Here is a 26,040-nt window from a genome sequence, read left to right as displayed (position 1 = left end):
CAAGCACCTTCTCCAAGATTCCCTTACATACTCTCTTCTGAGTCTACCACTGTCAGCTGGAAGGCAACACCCTGGCCCGTCTACTCTACTCTTCTATGCTCATTTAATAAATAAATGAAATTCATTTATGTGAATCTGCAACAACAAACACATAAAATATGAAGGCTCAAAGTCCTGGGAACAAACCCAGAAGTGATTTTTCTGAGTTAACACTTCAGACTGTCCTCTAGAACACAGGGCAACCTACAAGCCATTGTAGGGTTTTTTCCTCCAGTGCAGGACAGAAAGGTTTTGTTGGCTACACCTGGGGAGTAGAATATGAAGCAAGCATGCCAGAAAGCATTAGAGGCTGTATGCATACACATGGTTCCCACAATATGGAGTGACATTAGTAAACATTAGTAAATCTTTATATAAATCTGGGTTTAACTATACAAGAGAAGATATCACATGTATCTTCATCATTAATGTCATTCACGAATTTGGTTTGTAACACAAGTGGCACATTCAAACCTGATACTTTAGATGCTAAAAGAAGGCCAGAAGACACAAGCTCAGAAGCTACAAGCCTCTCTCATGTGGATAGAATCATACAGACATGTTATGTGAAGGTTTCCACATTAAGCTCTATTTTCCTAGGTTTCCAATTCAAAATTTAACTTTCCACACCAGAAACATATTAGTAAACACCTTTAGACACATGATGTCTATTTTTAATACACACACACACACACACACACACACACACACACACACACGCCTTGGGTAGTTATTTTGTGTTATTAGTGGACCATAATAAAAAATGCTCTAATTCTCTTTCTTACTGTGGTGATATTTTATTTGTGCTAAAGTGTGATATTTTATTTGTATGTTAATCGAACTATGTTGAGAGGTTCTGAAAAATCCATTAATATCAACATCTTACTTTCTGGGGTTTTGTTTTGTTTTGTTTGTTTTTGTTTTTGTTTCTGAGACAGGCTTTCTCTGTGTAGTCTTTGCTCTCCTGGAACTTGCTTTATAGCCCAAGCTGGCCAAAAAACAAACAAACAAACAAACAAAAAACCCAAAAAACAGAGATCCACCTGCTTCTGCCTCTCAAGTGCTGGGATTAAAAGCATGTATCACCACCATCTGGCTATTTTCTGGTTTTTAATTGGAAGGGATAAAAAAGAAATCCAAGTTTTAAAAAGGCTTTAAAAAGATAAGTCTACATATTGTTACAGACTCTAAGATGAGTCATGGTATATTTTAAGTATTTTTTTAATTTATTTTACTTTATGTATATGAATGTTTTGCCTGCATCTATGTATGTGCCTGGTGCCTGAAGAGTTCAGAAGTGGGTGTTGGATCCCCCAGAACTGGAGCTACAATGGTTGTGAATCATCATGTTGGTGCTGGAAACTGTACCCCTGTGGGTACAACAACTATTCTTTCTTTTTTTAAATTTTTTTATTTATTATTATGTGTTTTAAATTTTACACATCAGCCATGGGTTTCCCTGTCCTCCCCCCTCCCGTCCCCACCCCCGCCTTCCCCCCAGCCCCTCCCCTCCATTCCCATGTCCTCCAGGATCAAGACTCCCCTGGGGATTCATTTAAACCCAGTGGATTCAGTACAGGCAGGTCCTGTCCCCTCCTTCCAGACTGAGCAAAATGTCCCTGTGTAAGCCCAAGGTTTCAACAACCACTGAGCCATCTCTCCATGGTATATTTTAAAATAATTCCTTTTCTAGGCTCTTAATACATTCTCAAGGACAATAGGAGTGATAAGTGAAAAAAATATGACTTGTATAGAGACAGTCAGACACAAATCTGACTCAAAGCAAGGGTTACTCAAGTGTAGAATCACCAGGGATATCATGTAGCTATCACCAACTGCCTGGCAGATGTGATGCGGTTTGAATTTAACCTCCGTGATACTTTTCCATCACCTATTATCAGTTGAATCATGGGGAGAAAAGAAAATTGAACAAACTTTGGCTAGGAAAACAGTTAAGGACACCCAGGTATGTACCTTTTCCTCAAACTGTACAGATCATGAAAAACAAAACTGAGAAATTCCACCTAGAGGAGAGTAAGGAAATGCAACCAAATGCAGTGTTCGCTGCATTATAACCTGCAACAGAGAAAAGGTACCAATCCAAAGACAAGTGTCAAGTTTGAAAACCAGCTTTACTGACATTAAATGTGTTAATGCAATCCAGTCACATGAATTTAATTCATTAAAACTTATAGAAAATATACTTTAGAATTTATGGTAAACATTACCTCAAAAACGCAGCCCTAAACTGACTATCTAATTAAACTGACTATCTAATAGGTATGTATTTGTCAATAGGTAAACTATAAACATTATATAAAAATTTCAATATAAATGCTGAGCCACACTAAAAGTACATGAAACAAACTACACTATATTTAGCTTTTCTGTCTACAGTTTCTGTATCCAAGGAGTCAATCACCTGTGGAATGAAAATATATTTAACACTATATATTTGGACAAAGCATGTGAAGACTTTTTTTTCATTATTAGCCTCTAAAAAATACTATAGAACTATTAAGTTTTAACATTATATTAGGGAACTGTAACTAATCTTAAGAGTGAAATTAGATAGGAGGACATGCACGATGCAAATATTGCACCTTTTTAGGCTAAGTGACTAGAGCATCTGTGTACATATGATACATGGGGAACCGGGAACCAGCTATTCATGGGTACCCAGGGGGAACTGGGACCACACTTGTACTATAAAGGAACTCTTAACCAATTGCCAAAACATCTTCCTCCTCTGAAAATGCTTGAAATTCTAACATGCACCTCACATTTTTAACTTTGATTTCTTTTGTCTAAACCATACAGAAAAGAGTATACTTTTATATAACATTTTTTTTCTCTACTGCCTGTCTCTTTCCAAATCATGACTCTATTCTGGGCAGTGTAACGTTGGTATAGTGTTGAGCAGAGCAGCTTTCCAAATCATGACTCTAAATCACAGTAACTAAAAGCTAGATCAATTCTTTTTTTCTACAATTCACCTAAGGGTAATCTTGTTTCCTTAACAGCTGTGTTTATGGCCCTTATCAGTAAAACACCTGCCTCACAAGGCTTTTCCTCCTCAGGGAGAACCTTAAATTTCCTAAGTTTTCTGTCACTGGTAATACCAGAGCTAAATCTCTTCTTAGGGCAGATATACATGCTTAACTCCAAAAACAGTTGGTACAACTCCTCAGTGAACCACAAAAGGAGATGAAAGCTCTCTGTTCAGTAGTTAAAAAAAAAAGCATCACTTGGCATTTACAAAACAAAAGATGTAGATTGATTGCAAAGGTCCACCTCATACTCAACAAGTGCTTTATTGTACCGAGCACCAGCTCTTCTAAAGAGTTACTGAGGTGCCATCTTAGAATTGTTCAATAGCCACATACATACCGATAGATAAAACCACCTTTATGCCTGATCTACATTCAAAATTACAGGTAGCTTAAAAAGTGTAAACATCAAATCTTTCACAAATTGCATTAAATTTTATATTTTACATCTTTGGTTGGTAGAGTAATATTCAAATAGACCGCTTATGGTTAATTTTTCTCAAAAGGGTAACTTGCAGAGCTCCATCAACCTTGTCTTGGACAAGGACATTTTCTAAGATCACTGACATCAACATCGTCTCCCTCTTTGACAATATTGCCTGTCTCTGTAATACTGCCAGAACTCTCCTAAACTAAGACTCAAATACTAGTCTTCATTCCCACCTCAACTATTAAAATTATTGGTAAATTTATCTCCAGTAGCAGAGGTTGAGGTAGTTTAGCCGAACACTTTCTTGTTTAACCCTGCCCTGCATACTCTAGTTTCCTATGTCCCAACACATTTCAGGAACTGCTATTCAACTCACTCCTACTTATTCTGAGAGCTTTGAGTTTGCTTCAAACAACCTATAACTACCTACTGGTCTTCTAACCTTGATTTGACCATTTCCTACTATCAACTGAGTGTATCATCTATGATTCTGATTGGACCATCTGCTTCCTAATTTCCTTCCTCTTATACATAATTTTATATTGCATTTTAAAAACACATTATCGTATACATTTCTAGCTGAATTTGATGAAATATATAGTTCACGGAAAGCTGGTGTTTATAATTCTACTGTGTTTATGTGTATGTAGCTTTTCCTAAAGAATCTAAAATGTTCACATTTGCAAATATACTGATCTACAAATTAGTAGCACCCACTCGCTTAAATAAAATTTTAAATGCCACTAATACTCTAATAGGAGTATCCAACGCTTTAACACTGTGATATGACATCATCACCTACAAAGTTCAGGCTAGGGAACTGTGAAAACAAATGACAAAAAAAAAAAAAATCTCAAAATTCTCATAGTATTTTAATCAAGGTCTCCAACTTTGTGTTGGCACCGCATTCAGAGAGATCTCTGATGTCATGTGGCAGGCCTGGTTGGATATGGCAAAGTGAGAAGAAATAAAGAATCTCAGATCATTTATAGTATTTGACATTCTGCCTCAACAATCTAAGCTCAAATGCTTTGTAAACACTGACAGATTTCGAAAGAGCATGCAACATCTATCATGAATTTCCTGAGCAGAGGAATCTAACCCCCAGTGAACTGAAAACAGTCTATATTGTGTGTCTTAGTTACTTTTATACTGTTGTGCTGAAACACCATGACCAAAAGCCAACTTGGGGAGGTGTCTGAGCTAGGGTTTGACTGCTGAGAGGAAACACCACGACCATGGCAATTCTTATAAAGGAAAACATTTAACTGGGGCTGGCTTATAATACATTATTGTCATGGCAGGAAGCATGGCGGCATGCAGGCAGATAGGGAGCTGGAGAAGTAGTTCAGAGTTCTACATCTACATTGGCAGGCAGCAGGAAGTGAATGCCACACTAGACCTAGCTTGAGCATCTGAGACCTCAAAGCCTGCCTCACAGTGACATTCCAATAACACCACACCTCCTAATAGTGTCACTCCCTACAGGCCAATCATGAGTCCATGGGGCCATTCCTATTCAAACCACCATAGGAGGAAAGGGTTATTTGGCTTACAGATCCTGAATCATAGTTCCCAGAAGGAGGTCAAGGCAGGAACTCAAATAGGGCAGGAACCTGGAGGCAGGAGCTGATACAGAAACCATGGAGGAGTGCTGCTTACTGGCTTGCTCCCCATGGCTTGCTCAGCCTGCTTTCTTATTGAACCCAGGACCACAAGCCCAGAGGTGGCACCACCAACAATGGGCTGAGTTCTTACTCATTAATCACTAATTAAGAAAATGCCCTACAGGCTTGCCTACAGCCTTATCTTCTGGAGGCATTTTCTCAACTGAGGAGATTGTCTCCTCTCATGTCTACAGCTTGTGCCAAGTTGAAACTAGCCAACCTCAGGACAGATTATTTTAGCAACAGTAACTGTAGTAAGAATCTAGAATGTCAAGCTGATGCTGCACCGTTTGAACATTTAACTATAGGGTTGTAAGGCTGTGAGTAGTAAAATGGGAACTAAATCTGACATGTGGCTCCCAAGTCACAGTGGTCATGTTTCCACTGGCAAAACTCAACCACAAGCATGACACTTTCTACGTGATAATGTGAGTGTCTCTGAAGTGCACAGAGGATTCCAGAGTCATCAACACAGCTGAGGATGCTCAAATGCTTCGGGATGGGATGGTTCCCCCACTGGACTATGGTTTTCTAAAGACACCTGACTCCATAATCACATAGCCTGGGATGAAACATGCCTAATCAAAGGAAAAACTACCCAGAGATAAGAAAATAAGAGTTTCTGATATTCTTACTCATAAAGAGTAAAACGCCCTTGTCCACCACCGTACCACCCTGAATAAGCCTGGCCACCTTAACAAAGAGTGGGGCCACTGCTTAGCTCATGGCTTCATAGGGGTTTACTTGGCTACCTATGAACTCATATCTTATAGATATCTATGCTCTCTCAAAATACTGTCAAGGCTTTGAGAAGCATGGCTCATAGGTTGCCATGATCTATTCTAGAAATCTCTAGAGTTAGGATATGACAGTATTGATACTTTTCTTTTAAAGGTAAAAAAAATAGTTCATAAATCTTTCCTATATCATATCTATTTAGATATTCAAGAGTATAATTTAGTCATAATGTGACAGGAAATATAAATATACAAAATTTTTACTGAAGAATTCTTCATTATCAAGTAGAACATAAACAGATACTATGTACCTGTTGAAAACAAAAGCCAACTTCCTATCATATATATGATCTTTCGCAAAGAATTGTGTTGCAATCAGCAAGGCTGTCAGGGCAGAGTCATCCTACCCTTTGACATGAGACAGAGTTCCGGGATTTGGGGTCTTTCCTGCAGACTTTGCTCTTACTTTAGACCCAGTCTTTCCCCACTGTGCCTTCTATGCTCCCTGTAGAATGGTAATGCATGCTCTATGCCATTGCATGTTAGAAGTATGCAGTTTGCTTTTGATTTTACAGGTGGTTACAATTAAGAGACTGAGTTCCAGAAGACTTGGGACTCTTAAACAGTATTGAGACTGTGAAAGCCTATGGGGACTTTTCAAGTTGGACTGAATGCACTTTGCGTTATGATGTGGCTGCAAGCCTCTGAGGGCCAGGGAGTGGACTGATGTGGTGTGACTGAGAATGGCCTCACAGACTCATTTGAATGCTTGCTTCTCGGTTGGTGGAACTGCTTGGGAAGGGTTAGGAAGACAGCCTTGTTAGAGGAGGTGAATTGCTGGAGGAGGGCTTTGAGATTTCAGAGCACTTCACACCATTCCCAGTTAGCTCTCTCTGCCTCATGCTGTGGATCAGATGTAACTCTCCAGTACTGCTCTAGCATCATGCCTACTACCCTTTGGAAGTGTAAGCTCCAAAGTAAGTGCTTTCTTTCATTTAAAAATAAAATCTCTGTGATAGTTTGGCAAGTACAAAAAAAAAAATACCAAATGTAAAAAAAAAAAAAAGTATATATGGTAAGTGGTCATTGGCATTAAAAAAGGAGAAAGGTACATATAGTTCCCATTTATACAGAAAAACAACAACAGTGAGAACATACAATCCCTTGAAAACCTTTTGAGAGGATCATCTCCAGGAGGAGAGATCATGCCAGGAGGGAATGGCATCAGTGACAGCAAACAGGTTTCACTGGGCCCTAAGGATGCTGCGAATGTCCAGGCAGTCATCACTCTACTACCTACCCACACTACAAAGGGAAGAAAAGCCAACTGCTTCCCCACTTCCTGTCTGCCCTTCCAACCCTCTCCCCGGCAAGTCTCTGCAGCCTTACTCTGCTCAGCCACGCTGCTCTTCTTCCTCTTTGTCAACACAACAGCCTTCCATCTCTCACACACTCTGCACACAGCAGCCACGTGCTGCCCTAGCTCTGTCAAAGCTAGAGAACCTGAACCCTCTAGGTCTCAGGGTAAATGCCATCTTGTCACAGAAGTGTCTGTGGCCCTGAAACAAGGTGCCAGCACTTTCTAGCTTTTTCCCCCTTTTACGTAAAGTTTAAGTAATAAATGTGAGACTGTTAAAGATATGTCTCTCTCACCTCACTACGGTTCATCAATGGAAGTAGTCATAGATGCATTCTGCATGGAGTGTATATGCTACTAAGTGTTTACCATTTAAGTAATTAGCTCATATCTGAGAGTAAGTTTATAAAGGGTACAGAGTCTTTTAAAAAAAGAGTGCATTAATAAATATCAAAGCCATTCAAATATATTAAAAACTATCACTGTATTTCCTGGGTTATTTTTTATTAAAACTGACTAGTTTTGACTAAGTATTATATGATAAATATAGAATGTTATAAGAAGAACAATAAGCCCCATTGGGTTACTCCCCTACTAGTTAGAAAGAGAAATATGATTTTGACAGAAGTAAATAATTTTAATGATTATTTGAACTGTTGTCATGTGGTATATAATGTATACAAAAAGTTTTTAAAGCATTTTTAGAGATGTAAGAAAAGCTTCACAAAGCTAAGAATTAGGATGTTTTATCTGATCATAAAATGGCATAAGAACAGTGAAGTTATTAACTGTAGGGAGGTGGGAGTATTTCTGCTTTAATTTACAATACCCAACTGGAAAACAGCAATTCACATACTTGTTAACAGCAAGTAGTATTTTAAAGGTAAAGTCATTTAGAAGTCTGTATCAACAATCTAGAGAATGCAACTATACAGACACATGTAGATAAGAGAAGAAGTCTACAGCAGTCACTAGGCCAGCCTGTCTTAGGCATGGGCCTCTTGGGTTACACAAACTGTTTTCACTTGAAGGTACATTCTGCCATTTTCCAAGTGGGACACAGAAAACAGAGGCAAATTTAATCTCTCTAGTCTAGGCTTCACTTTCTAAGGGGTTTACTAGACAATCTCCGGCACAGCTGTGTCAGGAACTGCTGGGCACATCTATACACAGTAGCAATGACAATCCACTTCAGTACTACATGAAGGGCAAATGAAGGTCAATAAAGGCAAAGATATCTCTACACATGCAAGTGTTATCATAGTGACAGTTTCCAGCATTATTTCCTCATTTCCAATGACAAGAGGCTATACAACATTTAACTCAAAGTGCAAACCTCACAATACATTTGTAGAGGTAGAGGTTTCGTGTTATATAGCATCTGAAATCTATAAGAAGCAACCAAATGAGGAGAGAATAAATATGATCAGAGAACTCCTGAAGAAAAGAAAGAAGACAACATGGAATTTTCAGAAGTAATTAATCTTGCTAGGGACAAATTAAGCAGGAAGCAACTAGAATACCAATAAGATCCTTGAAGTTTTCTCAAAGCTACGGAAGAGGACACACCAGTAAGAATATACATGCACTGTCCACCTAATACAATCAAGGGTCTGAGGGATCTTGAGAATCTTCCACAGTACTCATGACATGGGTGAAGGTTCTATTCACATTCTTGCCCTTGGCAGCTGAAAAGGAAAGTGGGAACCTGTGTTCACTTCAAAGTAGATCTCACAAATAGCTCAAACTCATATACATCCTCACTCTGATCTTCAAGGTTTTGCGTATGAACCCCATTCTTCTGCACCCCATCTCCTGACACTTTTACTTCATCCCTTCTCCTGTCGGGATGCTCCAGTAGCCAGGGATGCTTAGCTGCTGAAACCCATCTGCTTAGGTCCCTCACTGTCATCAGCTTTTACTCACCTGTCTCACCCTTACTGAGGTCTCTGAAACCTTGACAAGTCTACACTTCCTATCTACTTCCATGCACTGAGCCTATTGCACACTTTATCTATCGTCTGTCCCAAGAGAACAGGGTGACAGTTTTCCTTTCTGTAGAAGTCTTTTTGCTCAGTTTTCTTCTAGCCAATGTGCTGTCCACATTTGTTATACCACAGACATTCAGTAACTTTCTGTGAAGACGGCTGCAAGACCAACAGAGCCCCTAGTTATAAGAACATTTCAACAACATCCAACCGAAAGAATACTGGTATTTCTGAGCTCAGCAATTGACCTCCATAAATATTAATACATAAGGTCCATGTCTTTGAGACAAAATTGAGAAAAATTTTCTTTAGTATAGTTTCTGAATACAGACACTATTTTACAAAGGAGATACAAATTATAGATAAAGGGAAGAGTTGACGCTCCCTCTGCTTGCCAGCCCAAGGCTAGCCCAAGGCCTCAGCTCCAAGAACATGCCAGCAAAAGCATCAGGACTGGATAGAATGTATGCTGAAATCTTCACCAAAGTGGGACCTATTAGGAATAGCCATCCTGAGCTCTGAGACCTGCCTTTCTCTTAGCTACCTGCTGGATCAGCATCACAGCAGGTAAGGCTAGTCATTTCTTCAAGAACAGACTAACATAGGGACCTGCATATTCACACTCCGCTCTTTGTTGCCAAGAGCATCCTTTCAATGTCACTGCCAGAGGCCACTTCTGATGACAGGTAAAACGTGTGTTCCCAGAAGAATGATCAAGAAAAAGTAATTGGCTTTCATGTGCAGCCTGCTGAGTGCTGGCCTCATGTGACCCTCCCCCCTACTTCCTAACTTTGGATGAACTCTTTCCCATCTATATAACATACCATTATTATTATGGAGGCTCATTACCCTATACTCTTGGGTAGAGGTTGAGGCTAGATGGACAGACAGTGTTTGAGTTTTTACTTTTAAATGAAATGACCATATTAAAACGTAAGGAAGAGCAGTACTATGATAACTTTTGCTACTACTGAAAAGAGGTTTTTGTCTGATGTCCACATAACAGCGTCTGAGTACCTACAACATGTCAGTGAAAGCAAACAAAGAAACAGCATGCATACACATTCACCTCCATCTTTCCTTGAATGCAGTGTGTATTCAAAACAACTCCTGTACAACTATGTTTAAAGAGTCTAATAGGACCAGCAGGCATTCCCAGAAGAATATGCATTACATAGATTACTGGGGAAAACTATTTGTTGGCAAAATAAGCTAATAAAACTTCATTTTATATGAAGGTCTTTTTTTTAAATTTCAGCTATTTTCACCAAAATTTATGTTTTTATTTAAATAAAAATAAGTGGACTGTCATTAATAAAGCAATTTTTCTTATTTAAAATATCATTTGAAGGCCTATTTATCTCTGGCAAGTCTCAGGCTTCTCCAAGTATAATTGAGAACACATAAAATGATAAAGCTCATTAACACTCAGGAATGCTTATTTGTGCAGAAGGACGCATATGTAGTCATAACTCCCACACTGTCTTTTCAATCAAGGATCTTCAAGTACCATTAAGTCATTCTGAAAAGAGGAGCTCGGAGCAAGAGTAGCACAGAACACATCATGCCGCTCACCACGCCAGCTGCCTCCGCGAGGGCTCTGCCTACTCACAGGCACACCCGCCTTGACAGAGCACAAAGCCCATGAGTAATGCAGATGCACACAATGCTCTGCTTCCATGTCCTCAAGGTGTGGTGCTCATGGCAACACCAGCATCTACTTCTTTAGACCTTCCCAGACTCGCTGTGCTTTTCTTCTCTTGACATCTTTGGCATTTTTTGCATCCTCTGGAAAACACCACCCATTAAAGAAGGATGTGGTCACTAGGAGGGAGTGGCAGGCTCAAGAACAAGACAGAGGCAGGGGTGGGATGCCAACAGGCTATTGATTATGTCAGCATGTGTGAGAGCTGCTGATCCCTGCAAAGCTGGCCACTTGCAACTACTCCATTCTGGTATGTGTTAGGCTGCTAAGCAGCAGGCAGAGCTGCAGAGGAGATATGGGCTAAAAGATGCCATCTATTGAAGATGATTGCAAATATCTCATGTTCTATCAAAAGTATCAACTGTGATATTAATAATGGCAACGGGGCACACTCACACCTGGATTGTAAAAATCAGGCAAATATGTAACTTACAGTATCAGTTAATAAGTAAAAGAATCATTTAGCCTCTCAAATTGAAATCTTCAGTGTACCAGTTTATATTAATATAGATCATTATTAAATTTTCTCTACTATATACAAAAAAAGTAAAATAAATTCCACAGAGTTAGGTTTTTTGTTTATTTGTAACATTAAAACCTTCAGACCGCTATGGTAGCTCATGCCTGTAATCCCAGCACCAAGGAGGCAGAGGCTGGCATATGTTCGTGAGTATGTGGCCAGCGTGGTCTACAGAATCAGTTCTAGGCTTGCAGGGGTACACCGGGGAAACTCTATCTCAAAACAACCAGAAACTGAATGTTTTGTATAAACATTAATTTGAGAATTCCTTTCTTGTCCCTTTTCTTGTCTACTGAGGAGTGATAGTCAACTGGCATTAGGTAACTTTATAGGAGGAAAGGCACCACTTCATACTTTAAGGCTTTCTCTTAGTGAGCAGGAGCCACGCCCCTTAGTCCTCGTCCACTGGTTGCCCTTTCTCTAGGAAGAGAGGAAGACACAAGGATCAGGCCAGCATCCAGGGCCAAATGTCGGGACTTAGTTACCAAGTAACCTGCAGCCGTAGTGCCAGTGATGTCTCCGCTAAATTCATAGCTGTGAGCGCACATGACTGAAACTGATGTTACAATCAAATGAAAATATTAAATTTCAACATGAAGAAGAGTAAATTTCTTACTTTTTAAAATAATTTACTTTTTTTGGCAAAAAAAAATGTACTGAAACTTAACTGCAGAAATTACAAAGCAGAGTAATTCTAAGGAGGGCCTGTGGAACTGAAAGGTTTCTCCAGAAGCTTGACAGTGCTTATGAGAAGGATATTAATAACCATGTCCAAATGCCTAACCCAAATATTCAGACAACAGAAACTGAATGAACTTGCTTTTCTCTTTTAAATCACACTATTAAGTTGAGATATATTTTCATAATGTCCAAAACCTTAATAAAACTCTACAATAATCCCAAGAGTTTTAAAGCTATAACTCATCTTTAAATTCAGTTAACTGTGTGGGTTTGTCCAGGGCCATGTGTCTGTGTGACCTGAGAACCAATAGTCAATCACTTCAGGAAGACATGAATTCAAGAGAAGGGCCAGTCCCAAAACTAGTGAGGAGGCCTTCAAGCCTTCCTAAACTGCTGTACTTGGTGGTCCAGACTCAAGCTGCTGCCTGCTGTATGGTCTGTGGCAGTGCGTATCTGACCAGACATTCAAACAAGCAACAGTGGCATTCCTTAAGTCCATCATTTGTCAAAAACCAAACGAAACCCTCATCTGAATTTGAATTGCAAAACAAGGCTCATCTATCCTAAGGCTACCCACTTCTGGGACCGCTGCTCCCTCGGCCATTTAGAACTGACTTCTGGTTTTGCTTCCCCAGCAATCAGGAAGCAAGCAGGTAAAGGATTCATAACTCAAGAGATGATGTAAATGAATACAGGGCCATCTTGGAATATTTACTTTAAACTGGAATTCTCAAATACTTATACTCTGAAGTGTTAGTTTGGTAAAAGCTGTATTTGGGATTTATGATTCCAGAGGGCTTATTTACCTGACAAGGGCACGGCCATTTTAAATCTTTGCAGATACACTTTAGAAAGTTTGCACACTGGTGACTTGCAAAGCAGTTACTAAGCTTGTTTAAAATGGAGACAATAATAACATGGGTAGAACAGATGACAATGTCAATCAAAATGTCAACTATAAAATATTAGGCAAAAGTATCACACACACATACACACACACACACACACACACACACACACACACACGGACAAAGCAGGAGAAAAACTATTTGGGAGGAATGAAGGGGACCAATGAAGGTGGAGAAGTCAGGGGAGAGAAAGAGGGATGAATGTAAGGCATGTACAACAGTATCTATGCATGAAAACATCACACAAACCACTATTCTGTATGCTAAGTAAAAATAAAACATACAAGTGGATTAATCTCATAAAATTACACTCCGTACAAGACTTTAGAAAAAACAAAAAACCCACACGAATGTTTAAGACACTGACTGACAGGACAGACAGTGGCACAGCGGCAGGCTGGGGCTCAAGAAAAGCCAAGGAGGAACCACAGACAGCCATGAGAGAACAGGAGGGGACAGATGTGTTCACTGCCGTGCTGTGGGAAAGCTTCCAAAGGCTCATGTAAATGTCAGTAAATACATATTCTATGCACACGAGTCTGTATTGTGCATCAAACACCTCCCATTAAGCCAGGTTTTAAAAGGAAAGGAAAGGAAACAAATCCACAGGTATAAGGAATGAAGATGTTTGGCTGTTATTTCCTCAAGAGTAAGGACAGCTTCACCCTTTAAAGAAAAAGGCTGATAAGCCTACAATAAAAATTAAATTAAAATTTGAGGAAACCTGCTTTTGCTACCATGAGCATGAGTGTCCCCATTCGTTTCCTAGTAAGATGACGTGAGACATTAATGAATGTGCTCTTTGTATACTATATAATGACTGTGTCACTATTGGAAAGATCTGTATACTCTAATGACCCAATGTTTTTCCAATGACTCAATCTTAATGCTGCAGAGTCATGCATGGGCAAAGGGTACATTTTAATTGCATATCAACCAAATTAATATGATCTTGTATGAAAGGCTCATTAATAGAGTTTTAGTTTCCACAATTCAACTAGTCTTTAAGAAAATGTAGCAAAATCTATTGTGGTAGGCAGGACTGAAAGATGGTGTCCCAACATGTCCAGCCATAATCCCAGGATACTATGGACATTAGATACCACTCTCATAAATAAGTTTGATCATATGGCAGAGCTGACCTGCATACAGGGAGATTATCTAAGTGGACCTGATCTCATCACATCAAGTCCTCAAATGGTAAGGGAAGTGTAAACCTGAGAAATCTAAAACTAGTGAAGTGTCAGGCATGGCAAACATGTGCTATGAAGATGCACGGATCTGTGAGAAGGAGCTGAGATACAGAGCTGAGAACTGCAGATAGTACACAGACAGGATTCTGCCAATACCTAAGCAATCCTGATAGTAGGTTAGTCTCAAAAGTCCCCAGTAAGAGCTCAGCCTCACATTTTAAAATAATCTTGTGAAAATCCAGTCAAGTTCACCTTCTAATGGACACTACAGTGAGGTAATAAATGAGGTATGTTACGCTCCTAGACTACAGAAGTGTGTTAGGAGATCCACACTTGCCAAGGCAAAAGCAGGCATCAAGTTGAACGAGGCACACAGCTGAGTTTATCTCCAAAGAAGTTCACAAGAGTGGAAAGTGATTGAGTATTGTTTGCAAAACAAAGAGAAAAAAGAAAAGACAAAGGAAAAAGGCACAGAAATTAAATACAATACTGGTCAGATAAACCACAGCAATTTGACAAAAAAGAATGCTTTACAGTGACGTCAAGAGATGGGTAGAAGTGATTGGTGATTATGAAACAGTGTCGTCACCACAAGTTAAGCAGACAGAAAAAGTCAAGACATGAACAAGTGCTGCCACTGGCCCTTTGACTAGAAGACGTTCACTTTCATAATGTGTACGAAGCAGCACATTATACCTCTCACTGCATGCATATGCGCCTGGCTACGGTACGCAACTGTCTTTGGTTTTATTCAGCTCATGTTTGCCATCTGAACCTTGCACCCATGCTAACGAGAGTTACTTCAGGTTTGGCCCACCTCTCAAAACCTAAGATTTTTAGTAGCATTTCTTACTAAGCAAGAGCTTCCTCTGCACCTACACAAATGTCAGGACGTGTTTGTTTAAACATCTGTTCTAATAATAACTACACACTATTCAATTGCTCCTAAGTTTTTAGACTGTGCTCAGTCATGTACAGGCCATACCAGCATTTGGTACACCTAACACAGACAGTGCCATTTCAATAAAGTTAGTGGTAATCTATGTGTGCTGCAGTTATGTTGATAGCTAGAGTATTTCAGTAGCACGCAGAGCAGTGAGATAAGACAGGATGCTAACCCGACAGTGGGAGCATTCAATCGGCTGTATCACCAGGGAATCTACAACACTGGGTTTACTCTAAGGATCTGAATTACAGTTACAAATAATTTTCATATTCTTTTAATCTTCTTTTAAAGTAAGTGAGGAGGACACTAAAAGGGCAAAGCAAACCCTTTTTGGTTACAAAGCACTGTAAAGTGTATCAAGAACAAAGTTTATCTCTGCATTTGTACACAACAGGGAAAGAGATGACAAGAAAAACTTGAAATATGCTATGTCAGTTTGGGGTTGCCCATGCTTGTTGCTACAAGTTAAAGAACTGGAGGCATCAAAGTGTCCCGAGAAGACTCGCAGGAAGCTCACCTTTGTCTTAGCCACACACCCTTGTCTGGAAAGCAGCCCAGAAGCCACAAGTCACCGCGAGGCCCCAGGAGATTTTGAATCCAAAAGAGAATGTGTGGAGACGGACTGGGACTGACACACAAGGATGAAATGTAAGGCGGTTCTTACACTGCTGTCCCGTGACACTAATATTCAGTGTCTCTAAGCAGGTTTTCCCACACAAACATTCTATGTAACTGAACTCCATGTGTAACTACATTCAAATAAATCTGTCTCAAAAAGTGTTAGCTGACATTTTCTAGAAAATAGAAACATGTGAAGGCCTATAAGTATTGAGTATATATGCAGGCTTTGTTATCAGGAAAATGCTATGCAAAACTCCTTGGAAACTTTATAAGGACATATCAAAGAGACTTAAACATAAAAATGCAATAAGCCATTATATTAAAATGTCATCAAGTGAGACTCTCAAATAGCATTACCTGGGACCAGTTCCATAATGATGTAGACAGGTTGTCTTTGTGTGCACACGCCTATAAGTTTGACAATATTGGGGTGATCATATTGCTTGAGAATTCTAGATAAGAAAAAAGTATAAGCTTATCAGTTGAATAAAAAAAGCTTTAATTTATGATCATTATCATAACAATGTATGCAATTAGAATATACTTTAATCATAACTCAATGTAAAAAAAAAAATCAGTGTGACCTGAAATTCTGGTGAGATGCATATCAATAGGTATTGGAAATATGGGCAGCACAGCACAAATGCAAATGAGCTGATCATCCTTAAATATTTGTTTAAAAATTGGAACCAACTTCGATGCTTAATCATCAGGCTAATTGGGAATGACACATGGAATTCACTTCAAAACATCTAGTCATCCTCATATCATCCCACACTGGCAAATGTTACAGACATCACTTCACAACATGGTAGGTTTCCGAGGGCAAAAACAAGAGTTTTTAAAAATGGGCCAACAGAAGTGATCAAGTGAAGGAGTTCCAACCTAGGCTGAGGCTGAATTGCTGCAGAGTTAGTTTAGATAAACACAATATTTCAGCAGAGGTTATACAGTAAGAATCAATCCTTAGCAGGACATCAGCTATGAGCTAAAAACAGAATAAATCTCTTAGAGCCCTTTTTACCCTGACATTGTAACTCACTCCTATGGGAAAACTGTCACATTCTTTTCTATGAAAATGAAAAGAATAACTAGAGAAAAAATGTATTTTGTGCATACACAAATAAAGAAGGACTAACTCTAAGAAAAACATTTAGATTTTAGATTTAAAATAATGATTTATAAATGAAAATCAACTATGAAAAACTCTATAGATAAAGAAAATACTTTGTAATTCTAGTTTAAAAAGAAATTAAGCCTTTCAGTTTCCAGAACAAACGTTCTGAGGCAATGTGAGCCATCCATGGAATTTCCAATAATGGCATGAAAAGACTGCACCTTCACTCCTCAGACAGTATTTAAGTACTTACGACTGAACTTTACTCATGGCCACAGACATATTTAGATTCTGACTAGAGATGTACATGAAGGTATCTATGCCATGAGCTTAGCCCCCTCTCATGTCATCTCCTCTGACCTCACCACCCACCCAACATTCCATTCATCTCCCTCATAGTTGTATGTTCAAATTATATTTTGAGTTTTTAAATATGTAATTGGCATACTTAACTATCTGCAGAATGAGGATAGGTAAGATGGATCATTCAATTTTAGTTAAGAATATAATATAGAGAAGTCTCCTTAGAAAAGAAAGGGTTTTTAACAAATGCCAGACACAAAACAGAAAAGAAATCTGAGATTCTTGGGAAAGGAATCAAATTTATAATACCCAGCAAGAGTACAAGATATGTAAATATAGCTAAAGGTATACAGATGTGTATTTAATAATGTTTTATTACAAATATAACTCCAGCACTGCATATAAACACTATGTGTGGTAAAATTAAAAAAAAATGCAGCATTTTCAGGACCTGGAGACTAGGTGCACTGTTGATGCCCCATTGCTAGCATGCCTGCTTGATTGGTCTGCAGGCTAGCTCAAACCAGAGACTATTCCTACACCACCAGAGTGCTCACTCTGGAAGGTTCCCAAAGTGCTGGCTTCTACTTCAGCAAACCACAGCTTAGGAGATGTTTTGAAACTTATCTCACAGTGAATTTCACACAGCAGAATGACAAATCTAATGGATTATAAACACACATTTTGTATTATTTTAAAGAACTCACTTGGCTTCTTGTAAAAACTTGATTTTTAATTCCTGAGGAAGATCTTCCTTGCATGTTTTAACAGCAACGGCAGTTTTATCCTTTAGTGTACCCTTATATACTTCACCAAAATTCCCCTGAAAATAAAAATATAAGCATTGTTTGGCATGTTTGAAAGCCCATAAATCTTTGCTAAAAATTCAAGAAGGCACCAAATGAAGTACTGTGAGTTAACCACACTACTGTGCTGTTTATTACCAACTCCTGGTTGTAATGAGGATGGGCATCAGTCCTCCACATTACCACAAGTTAATCTTTGGCTTCAGCAAGAGGAGAACTCAGCATTAACTTAACACGGCCTTAAGTATGTAGGTTTTCTTCCACCAACTACTTTACCCCTTAAGCACTGGATTTATGAAATCAAAGATCACCGTGATTATAGATAAAGCAAAGGTTCTGAGAGGAAACTGCCGGCACTGGCCCTAACAGCCATGTCTGCTGTAGAAGTAGGTTGTCGACCAGGTGGAAAGTGGCTTACTCAGGCACCACTGTCACCAGTGGTGAGCCAATGTTCATCATATGTACGAACACTGCTAACTTCCCACTCTAGCTGGCATCTACTTTGATGTGTATACCTTATAGTAAACGTACTTAGGAAGAGAAGAAATCCACACTCCAGAAAAGAGCAGCATGACGACACCTTCTCAAAGAGCTAGCCTTTCAGTACTCCCAGGCTATTACCGTCCTGAGTTCTTGTAATTACCAGCCATGAGACCTGGTCCTTCAGCTCTTTCCCTCATCACGGCTGTCACCTACTGAAAATACTTTCCTTTGCTCACTGGCACTTTGAACTCCAGTGTCACTGTCTCTCTACCCACTCAAACATGGCTAAAGACCTTAACCCTGCTGCTGAATTCACTGTAAATTCACAAACAAAAACCCTTAAGGGCCCTTACTGTGGCTTGGCTACTTTTTCTAGGTCATTTGAAATCCCAGTCTTTTGGACAACTGGTTTGCTCTCTACGCTTTTTTCAATACTTCATTCTCAGCTGATGATGTTGCTTCTGAAACAAAAACAAAATAAAAGAAACCTCAAACAATCTCCGTGGAGTTATGGACTCTCAGTTGCATATTCGCCTACCATCTTTGTTCCTGAGTTACAAAGGCCATGTTGTGTTTCTGTGTAAACACTGTGTGTTCATGTTCCACTGTGAGCATCTCATGCTGTCCTTACTTAGCTGTAGCAACTCATAACACTCAAATCCTAAAGCCACAAACAAGCTCCTTCCTATAGACCAAGACGCCATTCTCCTACAAAGTAACTGTGGATACAGCCACCATGCCTTGGCTTCCTTTGCAGCCGAGTCAGACTTACAGCCTTGCCATCCCAAGCCTCTCTTAAACTACCCTGATTGGGTTGTGACAAGATTGCCAGCCATCACCACTGGCATCTTGCAAACTCAGTGCTTAATTCTCAGCCCCCCCCCCCCCCACAAGGCAGCAGCCTCCACTCCCTGGCTTAGCTAGCGTCTCTTAGTCTCTAAGGTATACTAACAGTTCCTGGTTTTCTGCCTTCCTAATTGGTTACTTTCTTCAACTCCCTCTGAGGACTGCTTTTTCTTCTCCTAGCCTCTTGGTTCTGGAATGACCAGGGCTCAGAACTGAGTGCCCTCTAACATAAAAGGTGTTCATTTCAGTGTCTCATAGTCACCTGTCTTTCTGCTAGTCAGAGCAGAAGCACTATAGGCACAAGGGATTCTCTCTGCTTCTTCATGGACACACACCACACATCCAGGGGTGTGTAACACACACAGGCACACAGTAATTGGGGGTGACTCCAACATCAACTGTAGTGGAAGGCTATGGTACTGAATGAAGATGTTAGTTTCTGCCATTACTTAACAACTACTACTAAAAAGTTTGGCTCTCTCTTAACTATTCATGCATTCTCAGTGTACAATAAATATTCAGAAAAAGTAGGAAAATATTAATGACAAATTATTTTCCAGTATTTTGAAATACTAGATAAAGTTAAGCTAAATAATATCTCTTTAAAAACATTTCTTTAGAATATTTAAATTTATTGGAACTTTCATGTCTAGTCATTAAAAAGGAATTATTCTATGAAATAGCCTTAGTAAAAAAAAAATTCTTGTTGAATAATCACACTTAAAGTAAACATAAAAATTATTAGAAACACACACACACACACACACACACACACGCACGCACGCACGCACGCACGCACGTGCGAAGCTAGTTACGGCTGTGCACGCCTTCAATCCCCACACTTGGGAGGCTGGGGCATAAGGGACTCTGGGAGTTTGAGGCTAGTCTGGTTACATAGCAAGTTCCAGGACAGCCAGGGCTATACATGAAGCTCTGTCTCAAAACAAACAAATAAAAAATGAGAACATTTTCTCTAATTTAAAAATATTTTTCTTAGTATTGAAAAAAATCTGTCCTAAACACAGTCTACTTCAGTATTTTAGTTTCGAAATTTATCATTTAATTGTATTTTCAAGGAAATTAGTTTCTCTGTATTAAGCTTGGACCAAACTGCTTCTCTTGGGTTACTCAAGCATATCATTATCATATTTAGGACTATTTCCTTCTGAATTAGGAGAGCACCTCAGAGCAAATGGAGCTGCCTCTTTTAGCACAGGTTCTTTAGAATTAACTTATAAAAATGTATTAGCAAATAAAACCTGTTTTACAACAGCAGCTAGATGCTTCCACCTGGAGAAGGCATTTAAATAAAGAGCAAGTGCTAAAAGCCTGCAAAGGGGAGATCTCAGCAAGGCACTGTGGCCTTAATAAACTGCATGCTTCTGAAACTTGGGAGAAATGGTCACATTCACTTTGGAATAAAGATGGATCATTTATTACTTTACTTAAAATGCCAGACCTCAGTTGAGTCTAGCACTGATCACTCATAAAGTATATATAAACTTTCTAATAGCAATATCTGAATTTTATCTATTTTTCACAGTTCACCATGAGCTTAAATTCAACTCAAATTTTATACAGAAACATCCACAATTGTCATTGGCAAACTACTATGTATTCACTAGAATCTGAATAATAATGACTGGCAGATCTGTGAAGAGTCTAGTTGACTAGCCTGCCTTTATTGTTGGAAATAATGCATTTTAATATGGACTATGACTTGGAGGAAACTTCCAACTAGATTACAGGATAGGGAACTTTCTATAAGACTTGTCCTTACCCACAACTAACAGAGCCAGTTACAAAATAGGTACTTGAAATGAAACACATCTTGTCCACAATATTTAAATAAATCTGTGTTTCCTGTGGGGGAGTGTGCACGTTCTACAGGACATGTAGAGGTCAGAAGCTGGTTCTCTCCTACCATGTAGGTTCCTGGTAGTGAACTCAGGTGCAGGCTTGGTGGGAAATACCTCTATCCCTATACCATCTCCCCAGCCCTTGGCCACATTACATTTTCGTTATGATAAAGTGGAGTCATGCACTTCCCTGCTATTCCAAGTCTCAACACTTCACCTTTTCATATTCCTGAATGCCAGTGGAAGAAGACTGACTGGTGAAGGCCCATTTAAACGTTCACTGCCTCACAGCTTCTTTCCTTCATTCAATAGTTTTGGGTTTGAATAAAACCATGATGGCTGTGACCTTCCAGGGAAAATATACACTATTTTTAAAGATAAAATTACCATAAGCCTTTCTAAGACCATCATACATCAATTTCAGGGAAAGCCAGAAGATTTCTAGGAGATATGATACTGCCTTCCTCTAGATTAATTAATTAATACACATGCACCTTGACATGTGACAGAATATTTAAAAATGCTTTGAACAGCAATATGAAGTGCTCATGGTTAATATGAAAATCTCTTATTTAGCTCAGCTGATTGCATACCTTGCCCAGTAATGCTCCCAATGTAACATCTTCATGATTGAGAATCCATTTCTTATCCTACAGCAAAAAGAAAGAGATGAATTGTTAATCCATGCAATATAGTTACTGTAAATTCCTTTGAGGAAGTAAGTGCAGCCAACAGCACATGAAGAAGCTATAACTTCAACCTGATACAAAATAGACCTGAGAGAGGTTACTGTACTGTCAGACAGTAAAATCAATATTGCAGCAAAACTCTTTCTGAAACTGCAGCTTCAAAACGAAGCTATACCAACCTGAGAGCAACACACAAGGTGCTTGTACCTACCTACACAAAGCCACGGCTACGTTAATGTCTTTTTTAAAAAGGTGTGCTATAGTTAGTACATCACAGAGTTAGTTTCACTTTACCAAGAAAAATTTTCCAATTCTCACTTATCTTCAAAAACATTCTCTTCCATGAACCACATTCCTTAGAGTTAATTTTTATGCATGCAAACATGACTTGCAGCTTTCTGTGCCATTGCTCACTGTCTCATTTCTTCCCCAGCCTTTCCTGTGGCATAACAAAGCAACAGGACAGGCAACAAGTACAATAATACTAGGATGTGCAAGACCGTGATATGAACATGCCACTGTAAAATGGTGCAGGAACCAACTACCATGAAGGGAGTACATGTGCAAACCCATGTAGGTACAAAATCACACAAAACTATAATGCTAGAATGGTAAATAGATCCATCTTAAAAGAAGGAAGGAAAAAAGAAATAAAGCAAGGAATAGGTTGGAGTGGAGAGAAAGGAAGAGGAAAATGGAGAGGGGTGAGAGAGAGGAGGCAGAAGTAGACATCCATATTTTATTCATTATTTCGCTTACTCACATTATAGTACAATTTCTACATTAGATAGAAACATAATTATGACCTACAGTACGAGTCATAACAGGTAATCAAATATATTGAAGTAAAAATGCAAGTGGTTTTTAAATGTCCTCTGACAGTCATTTAAAGCACTCTGTCTTTAAAAATGTCATGTCACAAACATTCACCTATCACTCTCTGACAGACAAGTGATCCACATGCCGCTTTGTTTTTAAAGTGCAACTTACACATAAGGAGAACTGTCAGAGGCCATGTGAGGGGACTAACAGGCAGAATTGGAACTCATGGAACATGGCTGAGTGGTTGGTGAAGCCAGGCCTGAGTAAGCCTTGGAGAGGCAAAACCCCCAAGGATTGATTCTGTGTCCTCATTATGTTATTGAGCATAGCTCTGACAATTGCCTTCGTGGTCACCATATCCCTCATGATCTATGGGTTGTATGCCTTTTGTTTGAGGAGATGCGTCACTGAGGGTCAGTTTCAAAAGTCCATGCTAGGTCCAGGCTTGCTCTTTCGCTGCTCCATCTTGCAGATAAGATGTAAGCTCTCAGCTACTGCTCCAACCCCATGCCTCCCTACCTGCCTGCTGCCATGACCCACCATGATGATGGTGGACTAGCCATCTGAGACTGTAAGCCAGCCCCCACAGCAACAGAACAGTAACTAAGACAGAAGACATCTTCTAACAACTAAAAAGACTTAGAAATAATTTCCCAATACACTCGGTAACTACACAATATATGTCTAAAGAATCCATAGATATTTTTTAATATCTATGGAAAATTGGGTAAAAACTAAAACAATAGGAAAATTTATCAGAAATTGTAGGATACAGCTAAACAGTATTTCAATGACATCTATAATATATCATAGGCATATTCAAAAACAAAAGAGTTCTCAAGTCAGTGACTAAGATATGTACCTTAAAGACATAGCTAAAAGGAAATCTAATGCTAGAGGAGGCAATACTAAGCACAACAGAAATCTTTAAAGATCCAAAGTGATAGAGAACTGAATTAATGCTTGGCTCTGTCTCTGCTCATAGTTAAGACCGAATCTGACCCACGTACAAAGTTTCCATTAGAAACTAGGAGTGACTTCTTTCCAGACTGATTTCATGGCAAGATAATTGTAGTCAACAATAATTTCAAAGTCACTTAAAGATGTATTTCAATAATGTTACTGCAAAAAAAAAAAAAGTTATCACTTTCTTGGATAAATGCAAGAAATATTCTTGAGCCCCTTGGCAGATGTCAGAGTTGCCAGAAGTGTTTGAGGCTCCAATTCCCTGAACTGGATCCTAAATGATTTCAGACCTACCTCTTCAGAGTAGAGGAATGTGTAAGAGTACCAGCAGAGATCCATCACAAATACAATCTCTGACCTGGGTGGATACCTACTGCTCCAGTTGGTAGGGTGAGTCACCCAGCTAATGGACTGATCACTCCTTGGAAGGTGGGCTCACCTTCATCTATGAAAGAGATTGCTGGGATAATTTTCCCTTTGTTGAGATGCTATGATTCTTTCTTGGAATCCCCACCTGACTGGAGTCCCTGCAAGCCGAGCAGCCATGAAGTTGCAGCTGGACCAGCCTGCCTTTTCTGAATCCTAAGAAAGGTGTAACTTTTCCTTTCTGTCTGGTTCTTTCAGATGCTGGCCAGAACCTACGTGTGGTATCAGGGCTTCCTTACTCTTCCTCTAAAGTCCCCGCACACCACCCCCGCACTTCCATGAGCTGCCTGTCTGCCATGTGGCTGACCTCCATGCTGCCTTAACAGCATGCCTATTTTCCCCTTTCTCTTCATCCTCCTTCTCCAGAAGGTTTCTGAGATTTGTAGCTTGCTTGTCTTGGGATGTTTTTATTTTAAACTCTACTGAGTTTATCCTCCAGATTATTTTAAGGTAATGTGTAAGATGATAACTACACTGGTTAGCCTGATACAAGCATCCACAGTGCACCTGCAGCAAAGCACCACAATGCTTACCTCCCTTGGTGATAACCTGCTTCTTCTAAATCAACCAAGATTTAAAAGAAAAGAGACTGTTTTTATCAGAATTTGGTAGCTACAGTTTTTGTTAAAGTGTGGGCTGAGAGGCAAACTCTCAGTCTGTGCAATTGGATGAAGAGAGGGGCACTGAACACATACCCCCAAAAGGGGAATTACCTAACATCTCCCTTAGACAGAGGATGGAATATTCTTACTGAGGCTGATGAGTAGAGGAGAAAGGCAAGGAACCCTGGTTATATGAAGATATTAACATTTTTCCCAAATCTGGGGCGTTTACACAGGCATACAACCCATAGATTATGAGGGATATGGCGAGTGCATCATGAAATTCAAAAGTAAAACTATGGAACAGGAGGCTAGGTAACATGGAGAGTGAATGAACTGTTTCTGGAGGAGCGGAATCCCTGACTTTCCTGTATTTCTGCCAACCACTTCTATCTACGTCTTTTTCTAATCAAAGTCATCTCTGAAGTGGTGGTCAAAAAAACATTTCAACACATGCCCCAAAATAAAGTAATTTCCCCTACATTTCTGCTCTCTTCCTTTGTTGTTTTCTGAAAAGGCAAAGGGGGCTCATGTAGCTTTCTTCAATCTTGAAAGAACAGAACAAATATAGGGAGTCTGCTTCTGATCCTTCTGACGTGTATCAGTAAGGAATGAAAATAAAGTCTGAGATCATGTGTTCTTGCAGAGGACACAGGTGTAGGTCTGACCACCCACAGCTCTCAAGCCATCTACAACTCCAGGCCAGTGGATCCAATGCCTTCTGCTGGCCTCTGCAGCACGGCATGTGGTCGTGCACAGACAGACACTGAGGCAAACCCCCGAACACAGGAAATAATACATCTTTATAAAAGAGTACAATAAAATGTCACAGACAGAGATACAGCCATAGATAGAAAGTGCACAACAGTGATACCCAAAGCCACACAGTTTTATTTAATGGCCATCTGTTTGCTAGTGATTTGTGACCTTATTAAAAACCCATAGACCTACGTTCAAACTCTAGTGATTATGCTTGTCTGGTGTTGAGCTTCAAGAGATCTGGCTTAGATATTTAATGTGTTTCTAATATTAGGATCCCATCCCTTTGGTGTGTTCATGAATATTAATGTATCGTTATCATGGCAAAAGAAATCAATATCCATTTCTCTATTTATTAATTCTATCTCAACATCCAAAACTATGTTATTTTGAAACAGATTCTTTTGGTTTAAACTGGAGATTTTATTGTTTTTACTATAGTTTTTTGCTATTCTTTGAGAAATTCTCTTAAAAACCACTGTAGGTTAATTCACTTCACAGTATCCACAAATCAAAGAAA

General features: G+C 39.3%; 1 protein-coding gene across 3 annotated transcripts in view; it reads right to left on the bottom strand.

The window, feature by feature from the left end:
- Fer (FER tyrosine kinase) overlaps window positions 1–26,040 on the bottom strand; it is a 329,360-nt gene that overhangs the window by 91,102 nt on the left and 212,218 nt on the right. For all 3 annotated transcript variants that reach the window (XM_036173166.1, XM_036173167.1, XM_036173168.1), the window contains 3 exons: window positions 21,850–21,906; window positions 17,970–18,085; window positions 16,200–16,294 (listed from right to left, as the gene is read on the bottom strand). In XM_036173166.1, coding sequence (XP_036029059.1) covers window positions 16,200–16,294; window positions 17,970–18,085; window positions 21,850–21,906 — 268 coding nt within the window. The remainder of the gene's footprint in view (window positions 1–16,199; window positions 16,295–17,969; window positions 18,086–21,849; window positions 21,907–26,040) is intronic.

The sequence above is a fragment of the Onychomys torridus genome, chromosome 23 (assembly GCF_903995425.1).
Source record: "Onychomys torridus chromosome 23, mOncTor1.1, whole genome shotgun sequence".
NCBI lineage: Eukaryota > Metazoa > Chordata > Mammalia > Rodentia > Cricetidae > Onychomys > Onychomys torridus.
The sequence above is the reverse complement of the archived record's forward strand: the minus strand, read 5'-3'. Positions and strand labels throughout refer to the sequence as shown.